General features: G+C 44.2%; 1 protein-coding gene across 2 annotated transcripts in view; it reads left to right on the top strand.

Moving 5' to 3' along the window:
* The window catches only part of THADA (THADA armadillo repeat containing), a 782,712-nt gene that overhangs the window by 214,028 nt on the left and 543,965 nt on the right, over window positions 1-24,719 (top strand). For both annotated transcript variants that reach the window (XM_068233009.1, XM_068233008.1), the window contains exon 23: window positions 9,057-9,189. In XM_068233009.1, the coding sequence (XP_068089110.1) occupies window positions 9,057-9,189 (133 nt within the window). The remainder of the gene's footprint in view (window positions 1-9,056; window positions 9,190-24,719) is intronic.

Here is a 24,719-nt window from a genome sequence, read left to right as displayed (position 1 = left end):
TTGGAGGAAAATAGAATCGTGATATAAGTCTTGTGTAGTTATACTGGGGAGGAGATAGCTACACCCCACTGCAACAGGCCGATCAGTGGGGGGATCAGAAAAGACCCTCGCGCCTCAGTGTACACATTACCATAGACTAACTATACGGTCTCTCAGTCCTCATAATTTTGTATAGTAATTCCTTCAAAAATCGTGGCGATAGGATCACTGATTTATATGTGGGACAGATCAAAAAGCAACCGCTGCTTTTAGGTACATATGGTCAAGCCCTTTTTGGGCAACGTGTAATTATTTAGCATCACAAATAAATGGCAAACTTTCATGCTTAACCTCCCTGGCGGTAAGCCCGACACAGTGTCAGGCTAGCCACCGCAGGGGATCGCATGGCCCCGGGAGGATTTTTTAAAATAAAATTTGTTTTATATTATTCAGCTAGCACTTGGCTAGCTAACTATGCCCCCAAGTGCCTACGGTCCCCACCGATCGCCCCTGCAATACATACCCCCTAGGGATCCCGCAATGGCGCAGCCTCCCAATTAGCTCCAGGCTTCGTTATGGGGAGGATCGGGACTGCGCACGTCATGACGTCATGTCCGATCATCGCCATAGCGACGAGTGAAGCTAATTGGGAAGCTGCGGCTCTCGCGGGGGTCGTGGACGGGTAGATATTGCCGGTGGCGATTGGGGGGGGGGGGGGGAGGGTTGGAAAGGTTTTCAGAGAGGTGCCGGGGGACTTGCCGTAGATAGCTATCCTAGTGTTAGCTAACTAATACAAAACATTTTTTTATAAAAAAAAGAACCCTCCCACGGACGCAGCCACTGCATCTGCGTACCGCCAGGAAGGTTAAAGGAACTGCCACACCCCTAACCACGCCCCTGGCGCATCCCTAGCCATTCATATCACAAAGAATTCAGAACCAACAAATGTAGTTTTATCATTCAAACCAAACTGGTTCTTTTTATCATCATTCGTTTTCCTTCATTTTAACATTTGAAAATAAGAAATGTGTCAATTTAATCAATGGCAATAGTTTAGAGTCAGTTAAACACATTTTCAGGAGAAAAATACATATTTTAACATAGTTCTTTACATCAGTCTTGAAAGAGGGAGAAAAAGGGACAGAGGGATTAGATTCCAAATTCCAAAAGAGGGACAGTTGGGAGCTATTCATTACTTGGGTCAGATTCCAGTTAAATGGAAAAATTAGAATTTTTCTTAAAGAGGAACTCCAGCCTAAACAAACACACTGTCATTAAATTACATAAGTTATGTTAATTAAAACAAATCAAAAAAATTTTGGTTGAAAGAAGGTGACAGGGAGCATGAGACACAGTTGCAACTGTCCTGTGTCCTGATCACCCCTCCCAGTTGCTAGGCAACGTGAATAACAACATAGGAAATCCCATCATGCTTTGCACAGCATTAGGGAAAAAAAGCCCGGGCAGCTTTCTTTGATGGGGTGGAGCTTAGCTAAAAATGAGACTTCTATAAGAAAAACAAACGTCTGATGCTGTGAAACTGTTAAAGGAGAACTGTAGTGAGAGGTGTATGGAGACTGCCATGTTTATTTCTATTTAAGCAATACCAGTTGCCTGGCTGTCCTGCTGATCCTCTGCCTCTAATACTATTAGCCATAGCCCCTGAACAAGCATGCAGCAGATCAGGTTTTTCTGACAATTCTGACAGATATGACACGATTAGCTGCATGCTTGTTTCTGGCGTTATTCAGACCCTTCTTCACCCAAATAGATGAGCAGGGCTGCCAGGCAACTGGTATTGCTTAAAAGCAAATAAATATGGCAGCCTCTATATACTTCTCACTACAGTTCTCCTTTAAAGAAACACTGCCTTTTCTGTTCTGCTGAGTAGATTTTTAGTCTGGAGATTCACTTTAAAGGAAACCGGACCCCCCCCCCCAAAAAAAAAAAAAGTTTCACTTACCCTGGGCTTCTTCCAGCCCCCTGCAGCCGCCCTGTGCCCGCGGCATCAAAAATTGATCGTCCGTCCCTCCGCTGCCACTTAGTTTCATTCTTGCCGACTGGCCAGTCAATGGGCACTAAAAATATATGAGGCTAGGGTTCTCAATGTGTTGCCAGGTAAACCATTTATTATGACACTGTACAAATAAGCTTGACTACATGCAAAAATCAGCTATCTAAAACACTTTAAAAACCTTGCTGGAGCATCTGTGCAGCACAGTAGTAATGAACACGACTCTGACCGATAACCTTCTAATCTAAGCCGGCAGTTCATACATTCCTCCACACATACTTGCAGCCATGGCGCCCACAAACACACTTAATGCTGTAATTCAGTGGCAGTTTCTTAATCAGATTTTAGGCAACCCATAGGGAGCAGAGGAATCCAACTGTATGACAGCGAAAGACAGCAAATATATTGCAATCCTGTACTTCTCACAGAAACAGTCCCATAGTAAGTACAACAGCAGCTAGCAGCCATGCACATGCAAAAAGCGCTGGTAATCTCACCACCTTCGTCGTATGGTTCCTTCAGTGGGTACCCACTCTGTCAGCAACTTGCCACTGGGGTTTGGGTGTCCGGAACGAAATCCCGCGTATATCCCGTATATGCCGGTGCATAGCTAGCACTCCAGCAACCGGACAAAACACCTTTTCCCATGCGTTTGGGTCATTCAGATCACATAGACGCCAACGGAACTTCCGCCGTTAGATCTGCATGCAAGGTATGAAGTAGGTCACATGGACGCACATGCTCCGCCCATCTACGCGTTTCCCGCCCCTAAGCTGGGCGATTCGTCAGGAGTCAATGGGCACTGCAGGTCCTCGACCACATTCCCGTCGCCGGGAGAGTCCTGCTTATGGGCAGTATGAGATATTCTCGTTCTGCGCATGCACAAGATGCTCCTGGCGGTGGGAGCGTGATCGCGGACGCGCGCGGTCAGGGCCACGCAGGCGCAGTGGGCATCCACATGGCTGAGTCAGCAAGGACGAAACTAAGTGACAGCGGGGAGCCAGAGACTCGAGCTGTGATGGCACGGGCACAGATTGTATTTTTGTTTTTGTTTCAAGTTAGGTTCCCTTTAAATAAAAGTAAGGAACTGCTGCTTTGCACTGCGTCTGTAACTACACTTATCCTGTAAACGTTCACTTTCCTGCCACAGATCTGCACATTTTCCCCTACACTCTGCTCTCGTTCCCAACCTGCTCTTATACATGTGTGTACACCCACAGAGATCTAATCTACCATGTACGGAGTAAACCATAGCCATATGTTTTCTGGCTATATGACCCCCCCCCCCCCCCCCCCCCTTCTGGACTTGGCAAAAGCCTGCAGTTATGGCTTTTGTTACACTGTATTCAGTTACATCCCGTAAGTAAAGCGCACTTGATTAAAATGTCGTAAATATGTATGTATGGAAAATACGGTATACTGCGGTGACTCAGGGATTCTTGACGCTGCGTTTGCGACTCCAGTTCCCTTTTGGGAAACTGTAATCAAAGATAGCCGTTCTCGAAAGTCGTTCGTTTAAGATTCAATATCCTTACCGCCAGTACCGAGGCCAAACCCTTTGTCTATTATTCGTAAAGCGAATTGAGTCGCCTGTATTTCCTTTCAGCCAGCGAAAACTTGTTTTCAATTACTCAGACATTTGAAATGGATTTTAAGTCAATTTCACAAGCAGGAAATTAAATTAGCAGTTTTGGAATTGGATTTATATATACTTCACTGGTAATAAATTATTCTTAGTATTCTACCTTCGTGGAATAGATTCATGTTAGGCTGAATGTTTCTCACACGCTTGTTACAGTCATGTGGTTCCTGCCAATTCAAATGCATTTAATTAAACATCTGATGACTGTATCCAATACAGATATGACACGGTTGGAAAATTAAAGCCGGTCTCCGCCCAAAATAATGATTGTTGTTTAGCGAAAACAGCATTTTCAATGTTACATCATGTATTGTGGGCTGCACCATTTAAAGAGAAACTCTAACCCAGGACTGAACTTCATCCCAATCAGTAGCTGATCCCCCCTTTCCCATGAGAAATCTTTTCCTTTTCTCAAATAGATCAGGGAGTCTGTACGGCTGATATTATGTTGAAACCCCTCCCACAATGTGATGTCATGACCATGGTCCTACAGTTTCCTGTCTTTCAACCTCGTTGCATTGTGGGGAAAACCGGGTTTTTCCAACCTTAAGCAGTATCTCCCTCTGTGCATAGAACTCTTAGTAACAAACATTCCATACAGATGGCAGTAATAAAGATGTTACCACCAGTGATACATTTCAGAATGTAAATCAGGGAGAGGAAAGATTTTACAATGGGCAAACGCTGACCAAATAATCTGTAAATGAATATTGTACTAAATAAGCAATTTTATTCATGTATTTATTGTACTTATAAAGCGCCAACATATTACGCAGCACTGGACATTATTTAGGTTACAGACAATATTTAGGGGTGACATACAGCAATATGACAATACAGGAATACATGCAAACAAGATCACGCAGCACAGTGAGTACCAGGTAATGCTTAGTCACTGGATGGGAGCATGGAGAGCACACAGCACAGTATGAGTACAAGGTAATGCTTAGTCACTGGATGGAGCATGGAGATCACACAGCACAGTATGAGTACAAGGTAATGCTTAGTCACTGGAGGGGAGCATGGAGATCACACAGCACAGTATGAGTACAAGGTAATGCTTAGTCACTGGATGGAGCATGGAGATCATACAGCACAGTATGAGTACAAGGTAATGCTTAGTCACTGGAGGGGAGCATGGAGATCACACAGCACAGTATGAGTACAAGGTAATGCTTAGTCACTGGATGGAGCATGGAGATTAGGCAAGTTGAGTTCACTCCGATCCATAGGATGGGTGCACAGTAATGAAGGTGCATGATCAGGTAGGAGAGATAAGGAGGAGGACCCTGCCCAAAGGCTTACAATATAGAGGGAGAGGTGGGGACACTAAAGGTAGGGGAACATGTTATTTTCACTATAGTTCCTTTTCAAAGAAACACTGATGCCAATGTAAAATCTTGTTTTTGCGTTCTATTTGTTAAGAAGTATCAGGAGACCTAAAACGCTGCATCCCCGCAGCAGAACGAGGAGTGTAGACCCCCCAAATCCCGGGGCAAACATCCACGACTTTCAAAGTCGTGGATTTTGCTGCCCGGGGAGGCAGAGCTTAGCCCTGTAGCTCCGCCTCACTGAAGTCAATCTTCCCGTGGATCTCCGCCTCTCCCCGCCCCTCTCTGTGATAGAAGGCAGGGAGAGGCGGCGATCAGCGCAGATTGACTCCAGTAGAGGCAGAGCTACAGGGCTAAACTCTACAAGGAAGCGCTGCCTGCATTTTGCACAGAGGATTTGGGGGGTCTAAACACCTCGTTCTGCCACGGAAATGCGGCATTTTAGGTCTACTGATACTTCTTAACATAAATAGAAGGTAAAAACAAGATTTTAAATTGGCTTCAGAGTCTCTTTAAAGTGAACCTGAACCAAGTAAAAGTATTTAAAATAAACACATAACGTACCTGCAACATACAATAACACACAACATACAATACACAGCAAAATAAGCATAAAAAACGGTCAAAACAGTTCGTCAGTAAAAATAGTAAAAGATCACAAAGAGTACAATTAGTGGTAAACCCATTACTCCAACAGGAAAAAATAGCTAACCGTGAAGGACTTAAAGTGGACCCAAATTAAAAATACAAGATTTCAGAAATAGTCTATTTTCTAAATTATAATAATAAATAGCAGCTTTTTTTCAGCTGCACGATGACAAATATACAATATTTTACATTTATTGGAGGAACCCCTCCCTTCCTTTCATATTGCCAGGACAGAATCCGGCAGACTGGTGGAGGAGAGAAAAAACAAAAAACAGGCTGCTACTGATGATGTCACAGGGGAGGTGATCTCAGCCTGTGTGAGATTTCACATAGACGACGCCCCTGTGAGGGAGGGTAGCTGCTGACAAACACAACCATGATCTAAAACCTCCTACTAAGCTCAGAAGTAATGGCTGCCGCCTGTATAACCCTAGTTATGAAAAGAGGAGGGTGAAAAGCATGCACTGAAATGCTCATAGGCTTGAAGGAGTGTTTATTTATATTTGTATGTGTCAGAGCGGTGCAACTAAATATTTTGAATTAAAAAAAAAAAAGTTTGGTTTGGGACCGCTTTAAGGTCTACAGTAGGGATGATCAATGAGATGAAAATTCTTGCGAGTTGATGCAAATTGTTTATGCAAATATATGGTTTAAATTGATTGGTCCATTTTGAAGCTGCATACGCTTGCATACAAATTTGCACACATTTCCATCAACTCTGAACAGCTTGCATTTCTGGGATCATCCCTGGTCTACAGTAATAACAGGAGGATCTATGGACTAGAGATCTGGCCTAGGGGAAGCCGCATGATCTGGTGATCACAGATCTGGGCAAACACATGGAATCTGGTTTTTAATTTGTATAAAATACTGTATATACTCGAGTATAAGTCTAGAAATGTATGTCTGACTCACTAAATAAAAGTATAGGGGTCGACTTATACACAAGTCACAGGCAACACTGAGCACACTGAGTAATGTGTGTACTAATAGTGACATTCCCATTTGCAGCAATTTACAGAGTGGTAAGTGATACTTTGAGGAAAGGAAATGCCAAGAAAGCACAGGTCGGAAAGTCCCGGCCACAACAGTTAACAAGGAAAGGGGCAGGTGGGGAAATACTGGGCTGCAGGAGGAGGAGTGAATAATTGCAGCACTTGGGGGCCTGGAGGAGGTATTGGCTGCACTTAAAGGGAACCAGAGACAAAGCACCCTCATGTATTTTACCATATATATCAGTGGGAACATTAGAGAAAACACCTACCTTGCTTTCTGTTTCATTCTGCACTGCTCAGCCTGCTTCTTATCAGCCCTGATAAAATCCCTGACTGAGCATTCAGTCTGGCTTTGCTCAGGAATCATTATAGCTGAGTCTGTCTTCTCGGATGCCTTTTCAAGCCCAAGCCTGCCCCCTTCTGGCTCTGCTATAATGACTCAGCTATAATGATTCCTGAGCAAGGCCAGACTGAGTGCTCAGTTGGGCATTTTATCACAGCTGATAACAAGCAGACTGAGCAGTGGAGGATGAAGCAGATAGCAAGGTAGGTGTTTTCTCTAATGTTCCCACTGATATATATGGTAAAATACATGAGGGTGCTTCGTCTCTGGTTCACTTTAAGGGACAGGAGGGGTTAATGGCTGCAATACTGTATGCAGTGCAGTCAACCCCTCCTGAGCCCCAAGTGCAGCCATTAACTTTGCTGGGTAGACTTATACTTGAGTCAATACAAATTCCAGCTTAAAAGGGTTGAATATTGGAGTCAACTTATACACAAGTTCGACTTGTATTCTAGTATATACGGTATGTTATATGTGATATATCCATCAAATCCACTTACATTTAAAATGGCTGCAGGTATATTTGGGGCACAGGGTGAAGCCAAAAGATGGCAGAATTGGCACTATCTACAAACTGTCATTTTTAAAACATATGGTTTTTAAAGGACAGCTGAAATGATAAGTATATGGAGGCTGCCATATTTATTTCCTTTTAAACATTACCAGTTTCCTGGCAGCCCTGCTGGTCTATTTGGCTGCAGTAGTGTCTGAATCACACCAGAAACAAGCATGCAGCTAATCTTGTCAGATCTGACAATGTTGTCAGAAACACCTGATCTGCTGCATGCTTGTTTAGGGGCTATGGCTAATAGTATTAGAGGCCGAGGATCAGAAGGATAGCCAGGCAACTGGTATTGCTTAAAAGGAAGTAAATATGGCAGCCTCCTTATCCCTCTCACTTCAGTTGTCCTTTAAAGCCTGGTACACACTTTTAATTATGATTGGCCAATCACTGACCAATTTTACAGCCTCCATGTAGTCTGAGGTTTACCTACACAATCTGCTCATAATGTTTAATTTCTGCTGACCCTCCTACTACATGGAGCTAGTAAAAAAGGTCAGTGACGGGCCAATCATAATTGAAAAGTGTGTACCAGGCTTTAGGTGCATACATGCATCCAATTTTGATTGGCCAATCACTGAACAATGTTACCGCCTGCATGCAGTACAGTGATCTGCAAACTTGACTCTCCAGCTGTTAAAGGGGAACTAAAGTAAGAGGTATACGAAGGCTGCCATATTTATTTCCTTTTAATCAATACCAGTTGCCTGGCAGCCCTGCTGGTCTATTTCTCTGCAGTAGTGTCTGAATAACACCAGAAACAAGCATGCAGCTAGTCTTGTCAGATCTGGCTTTAAAGTCTGAAACACCTGATCTGCTGCATGCTTGTTCAGGGGCTATGGCTAATAGTATTAGAGGCAGAGGATCAGCAGGGCTGCCAGGCAACTGGTATTGCTTAAAGGGAAATAAACATGACAGCCTCCATATACCTCTCTCTTCAGTTCCCCTTTAAGGAACTACAAGTCCCACAATGCATTTGCCTTTATGAATTCGACTGTGGCTGTCCGACTCCCACAATGCATTGTGGGACTTGTAGTTCTTTAACAGCCGGAGAGCCAAGTTTGCAGATCAATGATGTAGTATGAAAGCCAACAGACTTTGAATACTATAAACAGATTGTGTAGGTAACCTCTCATACTAGGCGGAATTGGTAGAATTGGCCAATCAAAATTGTATGTGTGTGCCAGGCTTTAGGCTGGTCTGTGTTGCTTGTGGAAAGACGTGGGCATTTCTTGTGATCAGTGTCGGCTGCTGATAGTCTTCTGTTATTTATTACTCCTTAGCGTTGGCATGCGCTGTGGACCTTGATAAAGATCTGCAATCATACTGGCTTCAAACGGGGTCAAATCCAGTTCTGCTCCACAGCGGCCAAAGTTCCTGAAAGTTCTGGCCGCTGGCGGAGCTGGAAATAGGCCTGGCTGTGAAAGGTCCGATTGTTGTGGAGCGCAGAGCTGCGTCTTGTGCGTTTGAAGTGGATGTGGCATGGTTTTAATAAAATCTGCTGCCCCCCCATGACCTCCCCTGCTTGTGCGTTTCTTTCAGATGCGAGGAGGAGAGCCTGCGCGGCCTGCCACGCCTCTGGTTATGCAACGTCCTGGAGGAAATTAAATCGAGTGATCCGTCTTCGAGGCTCTGTGCTACCCGACGCAGCGCTGGGATTCCATTCTACATCCAGGTAGCAAGCCGTGCAGGGCTTATTTCATGGGAATGAAACCTCTGTTTCCGTTCAATCCAACACACCAGCCAACCCACACCCGCCCCCCTGAGCTGTTTTTCCTAATAAAAACTGGGATGATTTGTGCCTTCTGAGGTATTTAAAGGGATACTGTAGGGGGGTCGGGGGAAAATGAGTTGAACTTACCCGGGGCTTCTATTGGTCCCCCGCAGGCATCCTGTGCCCGTGCAGCCACTCACCGATGCTCTGGCCCCGCCTCCGGTTCACTTCTGGCATTTCAGACTTTAAAGTCTGAAAACCACTGCACCTGCGTTGCCGTGTCCTCTCTCCCGCTGATGTCACCAGGAGCGTACTGAGCAGACACAGACCTTGGTCTGCGCAGTACTCTCCTGGTGACATCAGCGGGAGCGAGGACACGGCAGCTCAGGCGCAGTGGTTTTCAGACTTTAAAGTCTGACATTCTAGAAGTGAATCAGAGGCGGGGCCGGAGCATCGGTGAGTGGCTGCATGGGCGCAGGATGTCTGCGGGGGACCATTAGAAGCCCCGGGTAAGTTCAACTCATTTTCCCCCGACTGCCCTTCAGTATCCCTTTAAAGCAGGGGTCTCAAACTCGCGGGCCATTTGCGGCCCTCGATACAATATTTTGTGGCCCTCGCCGGCAAAAGCTTACTTATAGTTCGCTTCAGTGCTCCCAAGTAATCCGCCGCATCCCCGCCGCTAAACGAGGGCTGCAGAGCCCCCAAATCGCCCGGGGGTCAGTCCACCAACATTTCCTGGAAGGGGCAGAGCTTTCAGCTTCAGCTCTGCCCGTCCTGATGTCAATCGCAGCGCATCGCCGCCTCTCCCCGCCCCTCTCTGTGAAGGAAGAGTGAGAGGGGCGGGCAGAGGCGGCGATGCGCTGCGATTGACGTCAGGAGGAGCAGAGCTGAAGTTGAAAGCTCTGCTCCTTCCAGGAAATGCCGGCGGATTGCCCCCCGGGCGATTTGGGGGCTCTGCAGCCCTCGTTTTGCGGCGGGGACGCGGCGGATTACTTGTAATTGGAGCAATGAAGCGATTGATTGATTCCCTTATGCGGCCCAGCCTCATCCTGACTTTTCCTCCTGCGGCCCCCAGGTAAATTGAGTTTGAGACCCCTGCTTTAAAGCAAGCTTGAAGCCAAAAATCCCCCTTTTGATATGGTGAATTGTATGTGCAGTACGCATAATGAATAAAACATTAGTAGCAAAGAAGAGTCTCATATTTTTATTTTCAGTTATATAGCTTTTTTTCTCCATAACATTACATCATTTTGTCACAGTTGCAGTTTTAAAACCACATTCTGTGTTTTAAGCTATAAACAAAGCAGAAATAATGACCCTTTGAACTTTCCTGCAGTAAAACCTTATCACGAACTGTCTCTCACTGTTTCTTGGCTATTTAAAGGATACCAGAGCCGAATAAATCTAGATAAACGGGGGGAGCAAGGCATATACTGTCACCTGTCCTGATGCCCATTGCTCCCCCCCCGTTCTCTCTACCCCCAGTATTTTACCTAAAAGCCCTCCGGGACCCTCTTCCGGGTCCCTGGGAGTACACTGCACATGTGTATGATGTAATGTGCGTGAAATAGTGATGTCATACGCATGAGCAGCACACTCGTGGCCACTGGCGCGCACCCTCGGACATGTGCAGCCCGGTCAGCGCATGCGCAGTAAGGCCCAACTCCAGCGACCGGGAAGAGGATCCCGTTTCTCTACATTTATTTGGCTCTGGTATCCTTTAACCACTTTATCCACCACTGCAGTATATCTACGTCCTCTGTGACTTCATGTAAGCCACGAGTCAGTAGATATACGTCTTGTAGCAGAAGCAGTGCTGTGCAGGATTGGGCATTGCTCCTGTGCACTTTCTGGCACTAACTGATGCATCACTAATTGGTGAACGGGAATATACAGGGAGTGCAGAATTATTAGGCAAATGAGTATTTTGACCACATCATCCTCTTTATGCGCTCGCGTCCCCAGCCTGTCAGCTCCTGTCACTGATACAGGAAGTGGCTGCCGGCGGGGCCAGGAGGATCGGAGGGAGACGGCGAGGGCACCGGACAGCTGCAGGGGGCTATTGGAAGCCCCATGTGAGTAAAACTCATTTTTTTTGTTTGACTTAAGTGTCCCTTTAACGTTGCAAAGCTTCTGAAGCGTGATCATCGTACAATCAAGCATTTCATTCAAAATAGTCAACAGGGTCGCAAGATAACTGCAAAATAACTGCCCATGAACTGAGAAAAATCAAGCGTGCAGCTGCCAAGATGCCACTTGCCACCAGTTTGGCCATATTTCAGAGCTGCAACATCACTGGAGTGCCCAAAAGCACAAGGTGTGCAATACTCAGAGACATGGCCAAGGGAAGAAAGGCTGAAAGACGACCGCCACTGAACAAGACACACAAGCTGAAACGTCAAGACTGGGCCAAGAAATATTTCAAGACTGTTTTTTCTAAGGTTTTATGGACTGATGAAATGAGTGAGTCTTGATGGGCCAGATGGATGGGCCCGTGGCTGGATTGGTAAAGGGCAGAGAGCTCCAGTCCGACTCAGACGCCAGCAACGTGGAGGTGGAGTACTGGTTTGGGCTGGTATCATCAAAAATGAGCTTGTGGTGCCTTTTCGGGTTGAGGATGGAGTCAAGCTCAACTCCCAGTCCTACTGCCAGTTTCTGGAAGACACCTTCTTCAAGCAGTGGTACAGGAAGAAGTCTGCATCTTTCAAGAAAAACACGATTTTCATGCAGGACAATGCTCCATCACACGCATCCAAGTACTCCACAGCGTGGCTGGCATGAAAGGGTATAAAAGAAGAAAAACTGACATGGCTTCCTTGTTCACCTGATCTGAACCCCATTGAAACCTGTGGTCCATCATAAAATGTGAGATTTACAAGGAGGGAAAACAGTACACCTCTCTGAACAGTGTCTGGGAGGCTGTGGTTGCTGCTGCATGCAATGTTGATGGTGAACAGATCAAAACACTGACAGAATCCATGGATGGCAGGCTGTTGAGTGTCCTTGCAAAGAAAGGTGGCTATATTGGTCACTGATTTGTTTTTGTTTTGTTTTTTAATGTCAGAAATGTATATTTGTGAATGTTGAGATGTTATATTGGTTTCACTGGTAAAAATAAATAATTGAAATGGGTATATATTTGTTTTTTGTTAAGTTGCCTAATAATTATGCACAGTAATAGTCACCTGCACACACAGATATCCCCCTAAATAGCTAAAACTAAAAAAAAAACTAAAAACTACTTTCAAAAATATTTAGCTTTGATATTGAGTTTTTTGGGTTCATTGAGAACATGGTTGTTGTTCAATAATAAAATTATTCCTCAAAAATTCAACTTGCCTAATAATTCTGCACTCCCTGTATGTTTCCTGAGCTAATGGGATTGATTTTTACCATTAAAAATACTTTTTATTTTCTCAGTTCATAGTGAAAAACACACTCTGTAGCATTATTTCAGAATCAAATATCTTAATCTAAGTTTTGTGATAAGCGGTAAGAATAACCAAACAAAATTTCAGGTTTTTTATCTACAGTAGCACTTTTTATTTTTAAACTGGAATTGGTAAAACTGAGAAATTGTGTTTTGTTTTTTCTTGTTTTCCCATTAAAATTCATAGAAAACAAAATTGTTTGAGGGAAAAAATGTCATACAATGAAAGCCTAGTTTGTCTTGAAAAAAACAATATATATTTCATTTCTGTGTCATAAGTAGGGATAAAGTTATTGCTGATTAAATAGGGACATAGCTAAAATGTCATAACTGCTTAGGTCCACAAGGGGGAAACATGGACTGGATGCGAAGTGGTTAAAGAGACACTGAAGCGAAAAAAAATATATGATATAATGATTGGTATGTGTAGTACAGCTAAGAAATAAAACATTAGCAGCAGAGACATAAGTCTAATATTGTTACCAGTACAGGAAGCGTTAAGAAACTCCAGTTGTTATCTATGCAAAAGAGCCATTGAGCTCCACGACTTTCAAAGACGCAGAGAGCTCTGTCTTCTGAAGCTTGTTATCTCAAGTGTCAGTCACTGTATTTTGTTTTTTTTTCTGCAGAGGAAAGATACATAGTTCACTAGCCTGCTCTGTAACATCATTTAGAATGTGGAGTAGTGTGTAAACTGCAAATATTAGAGAATGATGCAATGTTATAAAAAACAGTAACTGAAAATAAAAATTTGAGAATATTTTCTAATGTTCTAGGAATTATCCGTACTACACAACCAATTCCTTATATCATAATTTTTTTTTCCACTTCAGTGTCTCTGGGCTCGAGAGGTACAGTTGAGTATCGCCTGCAGACAATTGGTATTGAAAACCAAATGATTTGAGTAAGTTGCCAAGACCATGCATGTAGATGGAAAAAGAGGAGGAGGCCAACAATGAGAGGGCTCTATGAAGGCGAGGGTGCCGTTTAGCAGCGGGTATCTAAGAAGCAGCATGTCTTGTGTTACGTCCATGGCCTGGTGGCCTCCACTAAGAAATGATACATTCTTTCACCTCTGAGGACCGTAGGGGAGGGCGGGGGGGGGGGGGGGGGGGGTCCTGATAAGTCATTATAGACGGTACTACCTCAGCTTCGTGAGACGATGTTCAGTTTACCATCCCCTCAGCCCGAGATAAAACACAACAGACGCTTGATTGTGTTAAACAAAGATTTATTGTTTCAATGAAATCATCATTTTCTGGCTGCCAGGCGGAATCCTATCTTCCAGGAGCTCGATTTGCTATTCTAGGTACTGTAAATCGGGAATTGGCCAAGGTCAGGAACTTTTCTCACCCCTGCTGCTCTCGCTCTAACAACTTGTTACAACGATATGCCAAGCGGGCTCGCAGTGTTGCCTTTTATGAAAATATCATATTAACTTTTTATCACGATAAGCAGTCAACCACAGCTGACTCGGTTATTGCAGCGCTGGGCATAATATTGAACTTGACAGCTCGGGAGATCTGTATAAATATTGAATTCCCTCCCTTGGCTGCTAATCCTTCCATGCTCTGTGTGTCTGTGTGGGATCTTTTCCGAGGCAGAGCTGGGTTGTGTAGCTGGGTGACCCGATTTGCTAAATTGTCAGGTATTGGGGTAGCAAAAGTTTGCGAGCCCTGTCTGGGTCACATTGGACCGTGGTGAGAGTTCCTGTGAGGTTAGCTTGTATTTATTCATCAAAACCATTCTTGCTAGAAGGCCATGCTTGTGACATCAGTGGCACAATGTTAATACTAGTGTTTCCCCGCGTTTAACACCTCCTCTTGAAAATAAGACCTACCATATATTTAGAGTATGCTTGAAATATAAGACCTCCCCCTAATATAAGACCTAGTGGCAGACCTGCTAGTGCTCGCCTGCCCGCCCGCCACCTTTACCTGCCCTGCTCTTGCTCCTGGCCCCCTCCTTCAGTCCAGAACCCTCTGCTGATTATGCCTGGGATAATTCACACCGCAGATTAGTGGTGGCTTGTGGTGAAAGCATCTAGGGTAATGTATACAGTAACAGCGCCGCCCCATACAGGAAGTGATCTCTGTTTACTTCCTGTCGGCGCTGCTACTGGATACATTGCTGTAGCTGCTTTCACCGCAAGTCACTGCTAATCTGTGGTGAGAATTATCCAAGGCATAATCAGCAGAGGGTTCCGGACTTTAAGAAGGGGGCCAGGAGCAAGAGCAGGGAGGTAAAGGGAACTGACGGGCGATATCTATCTATTGTATACACTAGGGGATCTGGCTACCACCATAGAATATAAGACCTCCCCGAAAATAAGACCTAGCACACGGTAGTGTACTGGTTAAGTGCACTGCCTTTGACATGGGAGACTAGGGTTGGAATCCTGGCTAGGGTCGGTACCTATTCAGTAAGGAGTTCAAGGCAAGACTCCCTAACACTGCAGGGTGGCCTCTTGAGCGTGTCCCAGTGGCTGCAGCTCTTGCTTCGATTGTTCTTCGATTGTTTTGGAGGTCCTGGGCGGCTAATACAGAGTATAGTTATACCTTTTTAGACCCTCGTTTTCGGTGGAAACAGGGGGAACTCTGATTCAAGATCTGAATTCGCTTGCAGTGGAGATATCTTGGGCAGAAACCAATCTTGTTTCCTGGACAGCGGCCCACATACCAGAGGTACAAAACAGGTTAGCAGATTAACTCAGCGGATCCCCGGTGAGGGAATCTGAATGAGAATTAAATCAAGAAATGTTCCTCAACATAGTTCAGGCCTGGGGGTTACCAACTTTAGGCCTGTTTGCAACCCCCCTTCAACACAAAGCGGAAATATTTTTGTTCCTTTCTCCCTTCCTCTTCTCCCAACAGGCTGGATGCCCTGTCAGTTCTGTAGCCTAGATGGCCTTCTGTATGCTTTTCCACCATTCAACCTCATTCCGAGACTTCTCAGGTACATAGTAACGATGAGGGCTCAAGTTCTGTTGATATCTCCATGGTGGACCAGAAGAGCTTGGCTTCCCCATCAGACATAGACTAGCGCAGAGAGGTCCTTGGCATCTGGAGGTCCTTGGCAACCTTCTAGTTCAGGGAGACCAGGGTAATCCGCAATCCTCAACAGTTCAGACTCCCAGCGTGGGTTCTGAAGGGGTTGTCAGAGCAAATGCAACTCTGATGAATTGCAGGAAGCCTAGTACGAGAAACATTGGAGAAATTTTGGAAGGTATATTGTTCATGGAAATTGCAGAAAAATATCCCTTCAGACAAGTTACATTTTATTTTCTGGGCCTATTTCAACTGAGAGCAAATTTACACTGCAAAAATTTGCATTAGTCCTAAAACCAATGCAATTTCAATGTGATAGTTTCTATTCAATGTGTTTTTTTTTGTAGTCTGTTTAAATGCAAAAACATTTACGGCTTGCTGCCGATTTACTCACCGTGCAACCGTTTCTCATGTAATGATGGTCAATTATGCGAGCTACGTGCATAAATTTGCATAAAAAATTGCATGCAGTATCATGCAAAATTTGCATACAGAAATACATGCACATAAATAGGTTTGTGGAAATTGGGCCTTATTAAGGTACTTTGGGTAGAGAGGTGTTGTGTAGCATGCGTTTTCAATTGGCTGTACCAGATTTATTCTGCAGCTAAAGGACTGGGAGTCTCCCTTTCTTGAAATACGGTAAAGTGCAACGTTTCGATCCATGCAGAGCCAAGCACACAATCATTGCCATATCTTGATTTGCCGAATACCTAATTTTACCCCTTACATGCCAAAGCCGGAGGCCGGGATCGGTGCTGCTATTGTCTCCAGTGCCAAGGATGACTTCATTTGTTTGCTGTAACTTGCCCTGGCGCTGTTCTATGTATCGTGGCATCGTATCCTAAACCCACAGGCTGATAATATTCAGTGGAAGCACAACTATTTGTTCATACAGCTCTCAGAAGAGTCCTATTTGCTCAGCTAAAGCTTTCTAATATGTAGCGGTATAAAATGGCCTCTGGCAGGTCCTGTTTACTGTTACCAAAGATTTTCTGTTTAAAGAGACTCTGTAACAAATTTTTCAGCCTTAGTTCTTCTATCCTATAAGTTCCTATGCCTGTTCTAATCTGCTCTGGCTTACTGCAGTCTTTCCTAACTGCACTGTCTCTGTAATAAATCAATGTATCTTTCCTCTGTCCTGTTTGCCGGGCTAAAGCTTGATTGTGTGGAATGTGCAGGGCTGCTTGTGATTGGTAGAAGCTATACACACCCTCTGCAGGCCCCCTGCATACTCTGAATGACTCACACACTATGCTTAGCTGAGCCTATTAGAAGCTGGTTAGTTTGTTTGTAAACACTGCCTAAAACTGTTAATTATAAGCCAGGATTGCAGCAGAGAGTGGCAGAAACAGCACAGAGGGGCACAGGAGAAAATAAGGAATAGAATGGTATGCTTTTTATTGTAAGAATATTAGAGTACAGATTCTCTTTAAGGCTTCTCGTCTGGAGCCTTAAAGGACCACTATCGTGAATAAAGTAGGCAGTTAAAATCTGACAGAACCGACAGGCCAGTCCATCTCCTCATGGGGGATTCTCAGGGTTTTCTTTGCTGAACAGCAGTTTAACTGCCAAAATAGTAAGATACCAGCCAGCCTCCCTACTCACTTGCACACTATGTTGTCAGACTTTGCAACTGCTGTTGAAAACAAAGAAAGCTTTGAGAACCTCCCATGAGGAGATGGACTGTCCCAAAATCTGCCGGTTCTGTCAGATTTTGACTGCCTACTTTTTTCGTGATAGCGGTCCTTTAAAGTGAATGTAAAATAAAAGTGGGATACATAACCTGAGAATGTGAAGATAACAGGCCTAGAGTTACAGCTCAGCACTGGCATTGTGACCGCACCGGGACCCTTGGGCCCCTCCCTCTACTGCAGTATTAGCTTGTTAATGGTGCTGTGTTGGTATTGATCACTTCTATAAATGCTTGCAGGCAACTGGTATTGCTTACAAGGAAATTAATATGTCAGCCTCCATATCACTCTCACCTCGGCTTCACTTTACAGAGGAACTCCAGTGAAAATAATGTAATAAAAAAGTGCTTCATTTTTACAATAAGTATGTAGAAATGACTTAGTCAGTGTTTGCCCATTGTAAAATATTTTAAATCCCTGATTTACATTCTGACATTTATTACATGGTGACATTTTTACTGCTGGCAGGTGATGTAGCTGCTGCTTGCTGATTTTGCAGTTGGAAACAGCTGTAAACAGCTTTTTCCCACAATGCAACAGGGTTCTCAGACAGGAAACTGCCAGAAGTACCTCGGTACTCAGAGCTTCTTGTGGGAGGGGTTTCACCACAATATCAGTCATACAGCGCCCCCTGATGGTCTGTTTGTGAAAAGGAATAGATTTCTCATGTAAAAGGGGGAATCAGCTACTGATTGGGATAAAGTTCAATTCTTGGTCAGAGTTTCTCTTTAAAGGAAACATCAGGCAAACCTAAAAAAAAATCACATCTACTTACCTGAGGCTTCCTCCAGCCCCTGTAAGCCTTTACGTCACTCACCGCAGCTCCGCTCCAAAGTGGTCTCCCGGGGTCCACTCGGTAGCAGCCGCTGACCCGGCTTTTTAACCGTCGCTAGTGTAGAGTAAAACTAGGTTCAAAACTATTTAAAAATGGAGGTATTGGTGAACTTGCCTCCCCAGAAGACTAAACACTTGGTTTTGATCAGCAAACTTCAATTTTTTCGTAGCTCCAAATTTGCAACGCATTTCGCAGGTCTATGCCCGCTTCCTTGGGCCGTAAAAGGAGCGCTGAAGTTTAGCAGTGACGTGTCTGAGCGCCTCCGAGATGTGTTTAGTCTTCTGGGGAGGTAAGTCCAACACTACCTCCCCTTTTTAAACTGTTTTTAACCTCCCTGTCGGTATGATTTCATGCAGCGTACGGCCGCTGGAGGTTTTTTTTTTTTTTGCCTTTTTTTTTTTTTAGTATGTAGCTAGCCCAGCACTAGCTACATGCTTCCCCCCTCCCTGCAGTGTCCGCCAAGCCCCTCCGATCCCCTCCAGCGCATAATCCCAACAGGAAATCCCGTTCTGAACGGGATTTACTGTATGGGCTTCCCTGCTCGTCATGGCGACGATCGCGACGATGTCATCAACGTCAGACGGGGTCCCGATCCACCCCTCAGCGCTGCCTGGCACTGATTGGCCAGGCTGCGCAAGGGGTCTGGGGAGGGGGGGGGGGGGGTTGGCGCAGCGAGCGGCGGCGATTGTATAGAACACGCAACTAGCAAAGTGATAGCTACGTGTTAAAAAAAAAAAGTGTTGCAAATCGGCCCAGCAGGGCCTGAGAAATCCTTCTGCGTGGCATAGCCCGAGCTGGGCTCGGGCTTACCGCCAGGGAGGTTAACCTAGTTTTACCCTACACTGGCACTTTTGTTAAAAAGTCATTCAGTGATTATATATATATAGTGGAGGGGTGTTACCCCATCTTCTTTCCTGTCTACAGAGAGCGACTTTTATCCAAGTGGGCTCGGGTTAAACTCCCCACCTGCCGATACAGTGGTTGCCTGTGTGGTACACCACCTTTGTGAGTACCTTTCTTGTGTTCACTCACGTTATACCACTTGTTGTTCTTACTACACTATTGTGGGCTCTTAATTTCTCTCTTTGTTTTTCGGTGCAAGTGAGTGGCTATGCTCCCGAGAATCTGGGCATTTTGTACAGGCAGATGCAGTACCTCTGTGCCTGCGCAAAACGCCTCCGGTCCCCAGGAGCGCGATTGCATGTGCAGTGGCTGCCGACCTGGCTGGGTTGGCGGCTGATACGGAGGGGACCCCCTCCGCGTAAGCCAAATTGGGTAGAAACAGGTAGGTAGGCAGTTGGCACTGCAGCAGTGTGTAGCCAGCAGAGAAGGGGATTAGGCAGGTAGAACACACCTCACCCTCAGTGACGTCACTTGCGTGCTCTGATCCAAGGGAAGTACATACATGGAAGAAGGAGAAGAATGAATAATCGGTACCGCAACATACATTTATTCTTCAAAAAGTGAGGCACAGTCCGAATGCATAAATACAAGACAGTAGTGCAGCATACATGGACATACCGGTGCTCGGAGGTGTGGTGGTGACGGTGGGTGGGAAGCCTCCGTAGAAGCACGACACAGCGCGAAACGGCCGTCAGGCGAGCAGTGCTCAGCACCCACCGTCACCACCACCACACCTCTGAGCACCGGTATGTCCATGTATGCTGCACGACTCTCTTGTATTTATGCATTCGGACTGTGCCTCACTTTTTGAAGAATAAATGTACATTGCAGTGCCAATCATTCCTCCTTCTCCTCCTTGCAAGCCAAATTGGCACCCCACGGTCATCACCAATGTGGTTATGAGAGACGGTCAGTGATAAGACTATAAAGCCCTACGGCAGATGTTGGCGATATATATATATATATATATATATATATATATATATATATATATATATATATATATATATATATATATATATATATACTGAATACAAATATGTGCTTTGGAAGTCGTTAATCAGTGAATAAAAAACATTAGATGTAAGGGATCTTAATCAAACTGGACCTGAACTCTTGCACAGAACAGAAGGAAAACCGCGAGAAATGCGCCCTGTGTGTATTTAGAGAGTTTAGCCTGTCTAATTCACCCTCATCTGTGACTAATCACAAGCGTATTTTGATCTCTCAGCTGTGTCAGCCTCGGCTAATTTGTAAACACAGGATATTATACCCTATGCCTGCTGCCATGAAAGCAGGATGTAGACACACTGCAGATTTATTGCAGGATTTTTATCAGCTGCTACAAAGAACTGCTTCTCTTTAAAGGACACCTGAGGTGAAAATAAACTAATGAAATAAACAATCTATCTTCCTTCTCCTAAAAATGACTTTTTAAGAAATCCACAGCTTTATTTTATGTTTAAATCTACTTTTTAAGTTTTAACTGTTTTATTGTTTTTGCTCAATGACACATTCATTGAAGTATGCCAGAGCTAAAACCTATGAACTATTGACCCTTTTTATCTCTTTCCTGCTCTCAGAAGCCATTTTCTGCTAGGAAAGTGTTTTATAGTTGGAATTTCTTATCAGTGAGGGTCACACTGTAGTCACTTCCTGTCTGAGTCAGGACTGAGTCAGCCACTTACATACCTGATATTTAACTCTTTCAGGCAGAGAAAGAAAAAAAGGAACACAGCGTAGTTATTTGTGTGCTTGGCACTGTAGATACCCATGTCTATCTCATCCTTTAACCACCTAAGTCTATCTGGACGGATATATCCCTGCCCTGCTGCCGCTGCACCGGGCGCGCGATCCCGCCACCCTCCGTTAGCCCCAAGATCAATGAATGGGAATATAGTTCCCATTCATTGATCTAAGTCCCCGGCAGAAAAACTTATCAGAGGCCACGGTCTTTGTGCAGGAAAAAAAAGTTTCCCGTCCTCCTAATGCGAGAGCGTTCGCTTCCAGGACTTTTTGACTGTGGCCATTTTGTGGCCAAATAGAAACACTATACCCACATTCATTTTTTGTTAAATAAACACATATTACATTTAAAATTAACTGTTTACCTCCCACACCAAAAATTACTCAAGTAAATTGTTTAATAAAAAAATAAAATAAAAAAAATTACAATTAAAAAAATAACAACATAAATAGTTACCTAAGGGTCTGAACTTTTTGAATAAGCATGTCAAAAGAGTATATTACTATAATTTTTTAAAATTATAAGCTTGTAAATAGTGATGGATGCAAATTGAAAAAAAAATGCACCTTTATTTCCAAATAAAATATCGGTGCCATACATTGTGATAGGGAAATAATTTAAATGGTGTAATAACCGAGACAAATGGGCAAATAAAATACGTGGGTTTTAATTATGGTAGCATGTATAAATTTCAAACTATAATGGCCAAAAACTGAGAAAAATTGTTTTTTTTCCATTTCTTTCTTCATCTTCCTGTTAAAATGGATTTAGAATAAAATAATTCTTAGCAAAATGTACCACCCAAAGAAAGCCTAAATGGTGGCGGAAAAAAAAAAACAAGATATCGATCATTTCAGTGTGATAAGTACTGATAAAGTTATTGGCAAATGAATGGGAGGTGAAATTTGCTCGGATGCATAAGGTGTAACAACACTGTAGGCTGAAGTGGTTAAAGGTTATTATTGCTTTTCAGGTCTGCTTTCACCTAATGTTTTCCCCCAGTAATGTAGGTCAGATGCTACGTGTGCAGTGCAGTTACACAAACCCCACGCTGTGTTCTGTGTGCAGTGCAGCCGGAAACACCCCTACATAAAATAATAGCAGCAGATAGAGCAGCTGAAGCAGCCAGTCCGCCCCGCAGAGCTGAAAGTGGGTCATCTCCTCTTCATTCTGTACACTCTCAGACAAACCGTACATTGAACTTCTGTATAAGTTGAATGACTCCTGGACAAAGCGGCCATTGTTCACGGAGATGTTTGGACGAGCGAAAATTAAAAAGGACATCTGATCTCGGGGAGTTTAAAGCATTCAGCGTGTCACGTACGGCTTTTATCGTATTATAACCACAAATACGAATTTAACAGCCCAAATTTCTTTACAGAACTTAGACCTTAAAGCGGTATTGTCACCATAAAAAACAAATTTCAACAGCAACTGGTCTGAGTGTATTAAGTGATAAAGATGCTAATCCTGCATTCAAAAGTTGCAAAACTTTTTTCTGCTGTTCTAGTTTGTAGTTATCACATACTTTAGGATCACTGGCCCTAGTGCCAAACAGTGCCAAAAAGTTGAATGCTGGGAGTTATTTTTATCTATAATATATTCCTCCTCCTCCATTTATTTCCCTGCCTAGCTGCTTATCAGAAACACCCTCTGATTACTTGTGTTTACAAGCAAGGCTGAGGTGACTCAGTGATTGGATGTGTAAATAAAAAAATACACAGTGCAGTTGTTAATATACACCTCAGTGGGAGTGTCTGAAGACTCTGGGAGGAGGGCAGCTAATGAATACACAATGAGCAAGAGAAGGGAGGGGGGAAAACAAGAGTCAGCATTAGCTTGGCAAAATGGCCACTACCTAGAATAGGATTTTCTGCTTTTCCTTTGTAAGATTCACAGCAATCATTACGTGGATAGCACAATACATCTGTTATGTAAGTAGAACTAGTATTATCTACTTATACAGTATATGTGTTTTTATTTCTAGGTTAGCATGGGTGCCGCTTGTTCTTTAAAGGGGAACTGAAGTAAGAGGTATACGGAGGCTGCCATATTTATTTCCTTTTAATCAATACCAGTTGCCTAGCAGCCCTGCTTGTCTATTTCTCTGCAGTAGTATCTGAATAACACCAGAAACAAGCATGCAGCTAGTCTTGTCAGATCTGTCTTTAAAGTCTGAAACACCTGATCTGCTGCATGCTTGTTCAGGGGCTATGGCTAACAGTATTAGAGGCAGAGGATCAGCAGGCCTGCCAGGCAAGTGGTATTGCTTAAAAGGAAATAAACATGGCAGCCTCCATATACCTCTCTCTTCAGCTCCGCTTTAAAGAGAACCTGAACTAAGAACTTCCTCTCTGTTCTAAAAGATAAGCAACAGCATAATAGCCTTTAAAGCAGAACTGAAGAATATTTTAAAAGGACTCCGAGCACCTCTCATTGGCATGCCTTTAAGACTGCGACCAGTACTGCAAAGTACTTAAAGATGCATACCTGTAGCTTGTGCTGTCCTCTTTCATTTGATGCCTGAATCGGCGTTCTATACCAAATAGTTTTCGTTCGATTTCAATTTAAAAATCCCGCTACCAAACTACAACAAGCAGCATTTTGTGATTGATTCCTGATTGCAGCTCTGCTATTGCGACCACTCCATAGGGATCCACTTTTTCCTGGTTTCTGAGAGAAAAGGTGGTACCTCGGCTTATACGCAGGCCGGCTTATATGCGAGTACATATGGTATATCTTGAACATGAAAGACAGTGCAGGTATCCATTAGCATTCAGCAAGTTCTGTGGGGTGCGAGGTATAGGTTGTCTAAAGGCTTCTACCCACCATGCAATTTTTAAAACGATGTTTCTGATTACCAATGATTTGTTTTTTAAGAGCCGACAGTTCGTTACTACGATCTCATGACTTGGGTATAGGGTTCGTGATTACGCAAACGTTTGGCTCCACGCGGCGATAAGACCGTCAGTTTGGATAGGATCTTTAAGATCTCAGAGGACTCCGTGCAAAGTACCGCGATCGCTTGACTTCCTGTTCGCACCCGTCGTGCCTCATCACATGCTCTTGCCAGCAGGAGGATGGATCGGGAAATGCTCGTTGCTGGGATTCGTATTCAGCTTCAATGTAGACTTGAGATGGGACGAAGGAAACATTTATACATACCTGGGGCTTCCTCCAGCCTGATCGCTCTCTTGTTGTCCTCAGTCACTGCCTCCTTCCCCTGTATGTATTTGTCAGCATGCACACAGCTTATGCTGGTGTATGCGCATGGTGCACGTGGACACATAACGTTAGCTCCCTTGTGCGATTGGTAAGATGCACCGTCTTTCCCAGGAGAGGAAGTTAGGATGTGTGCTCCTAATCCATTGATAGGTTTGATGCAATGAATGTGTTTGCATGTCTGCACTATGCATGTTACAGGGCCAGAGTTAGGACACCTATGTTTACCTGGGTACTTCTGCGCAGTATAGGTGACTAAGCATAAGAATGCATTCTTCTGTGAACTAAAACCCTGGCTTTTAATTTAGCTGTAGGGATAACAGTTGTGCCTGGATGAGTGAATCTGTAAATGCATTTGTTTGAACATTTGCATGTGAGTGTGCGAAGGGTTAATGGATTTTTGCTGTTTTCTAGCCACACCCCCTTCAGCACCTCCCTTTCCCTAATAATTTATTTAATGTCCTAACTAGAGGCGATGTGCCTGGATATATGTATTTCCAGTCACTGCCTGGATCATCCGCAAATTGCCTCGGAAAGTCCTCCAGTCCGGGGCGTACTGTGCATGTGTGGCCTAGCCACGTGCCCCCATGACTGGGAGCGAACTACTATGCAG

The sequence above is a fragment of the Hyperolius riggenbachi genome, chromosome 4 (assembly GCF_040937935.1).
Source record: "Hyperolius riggenbachi isolate aHypRig1 chromosome 4, aHypRig1.pri, whole genome shotgun sequence".
Taxonomy (NCBI): domain Eukaryota; kingdom Metazoa; phylum Chordata; class Amphibia; order Anura; family Hyperoliidae; genus Hyperolius; species Hyperolius riggenbachi.
Note: the sequence above shows the minus strand (reverse complement) of the source record. Positions and strands in the feature narration are given on the sequence as shown.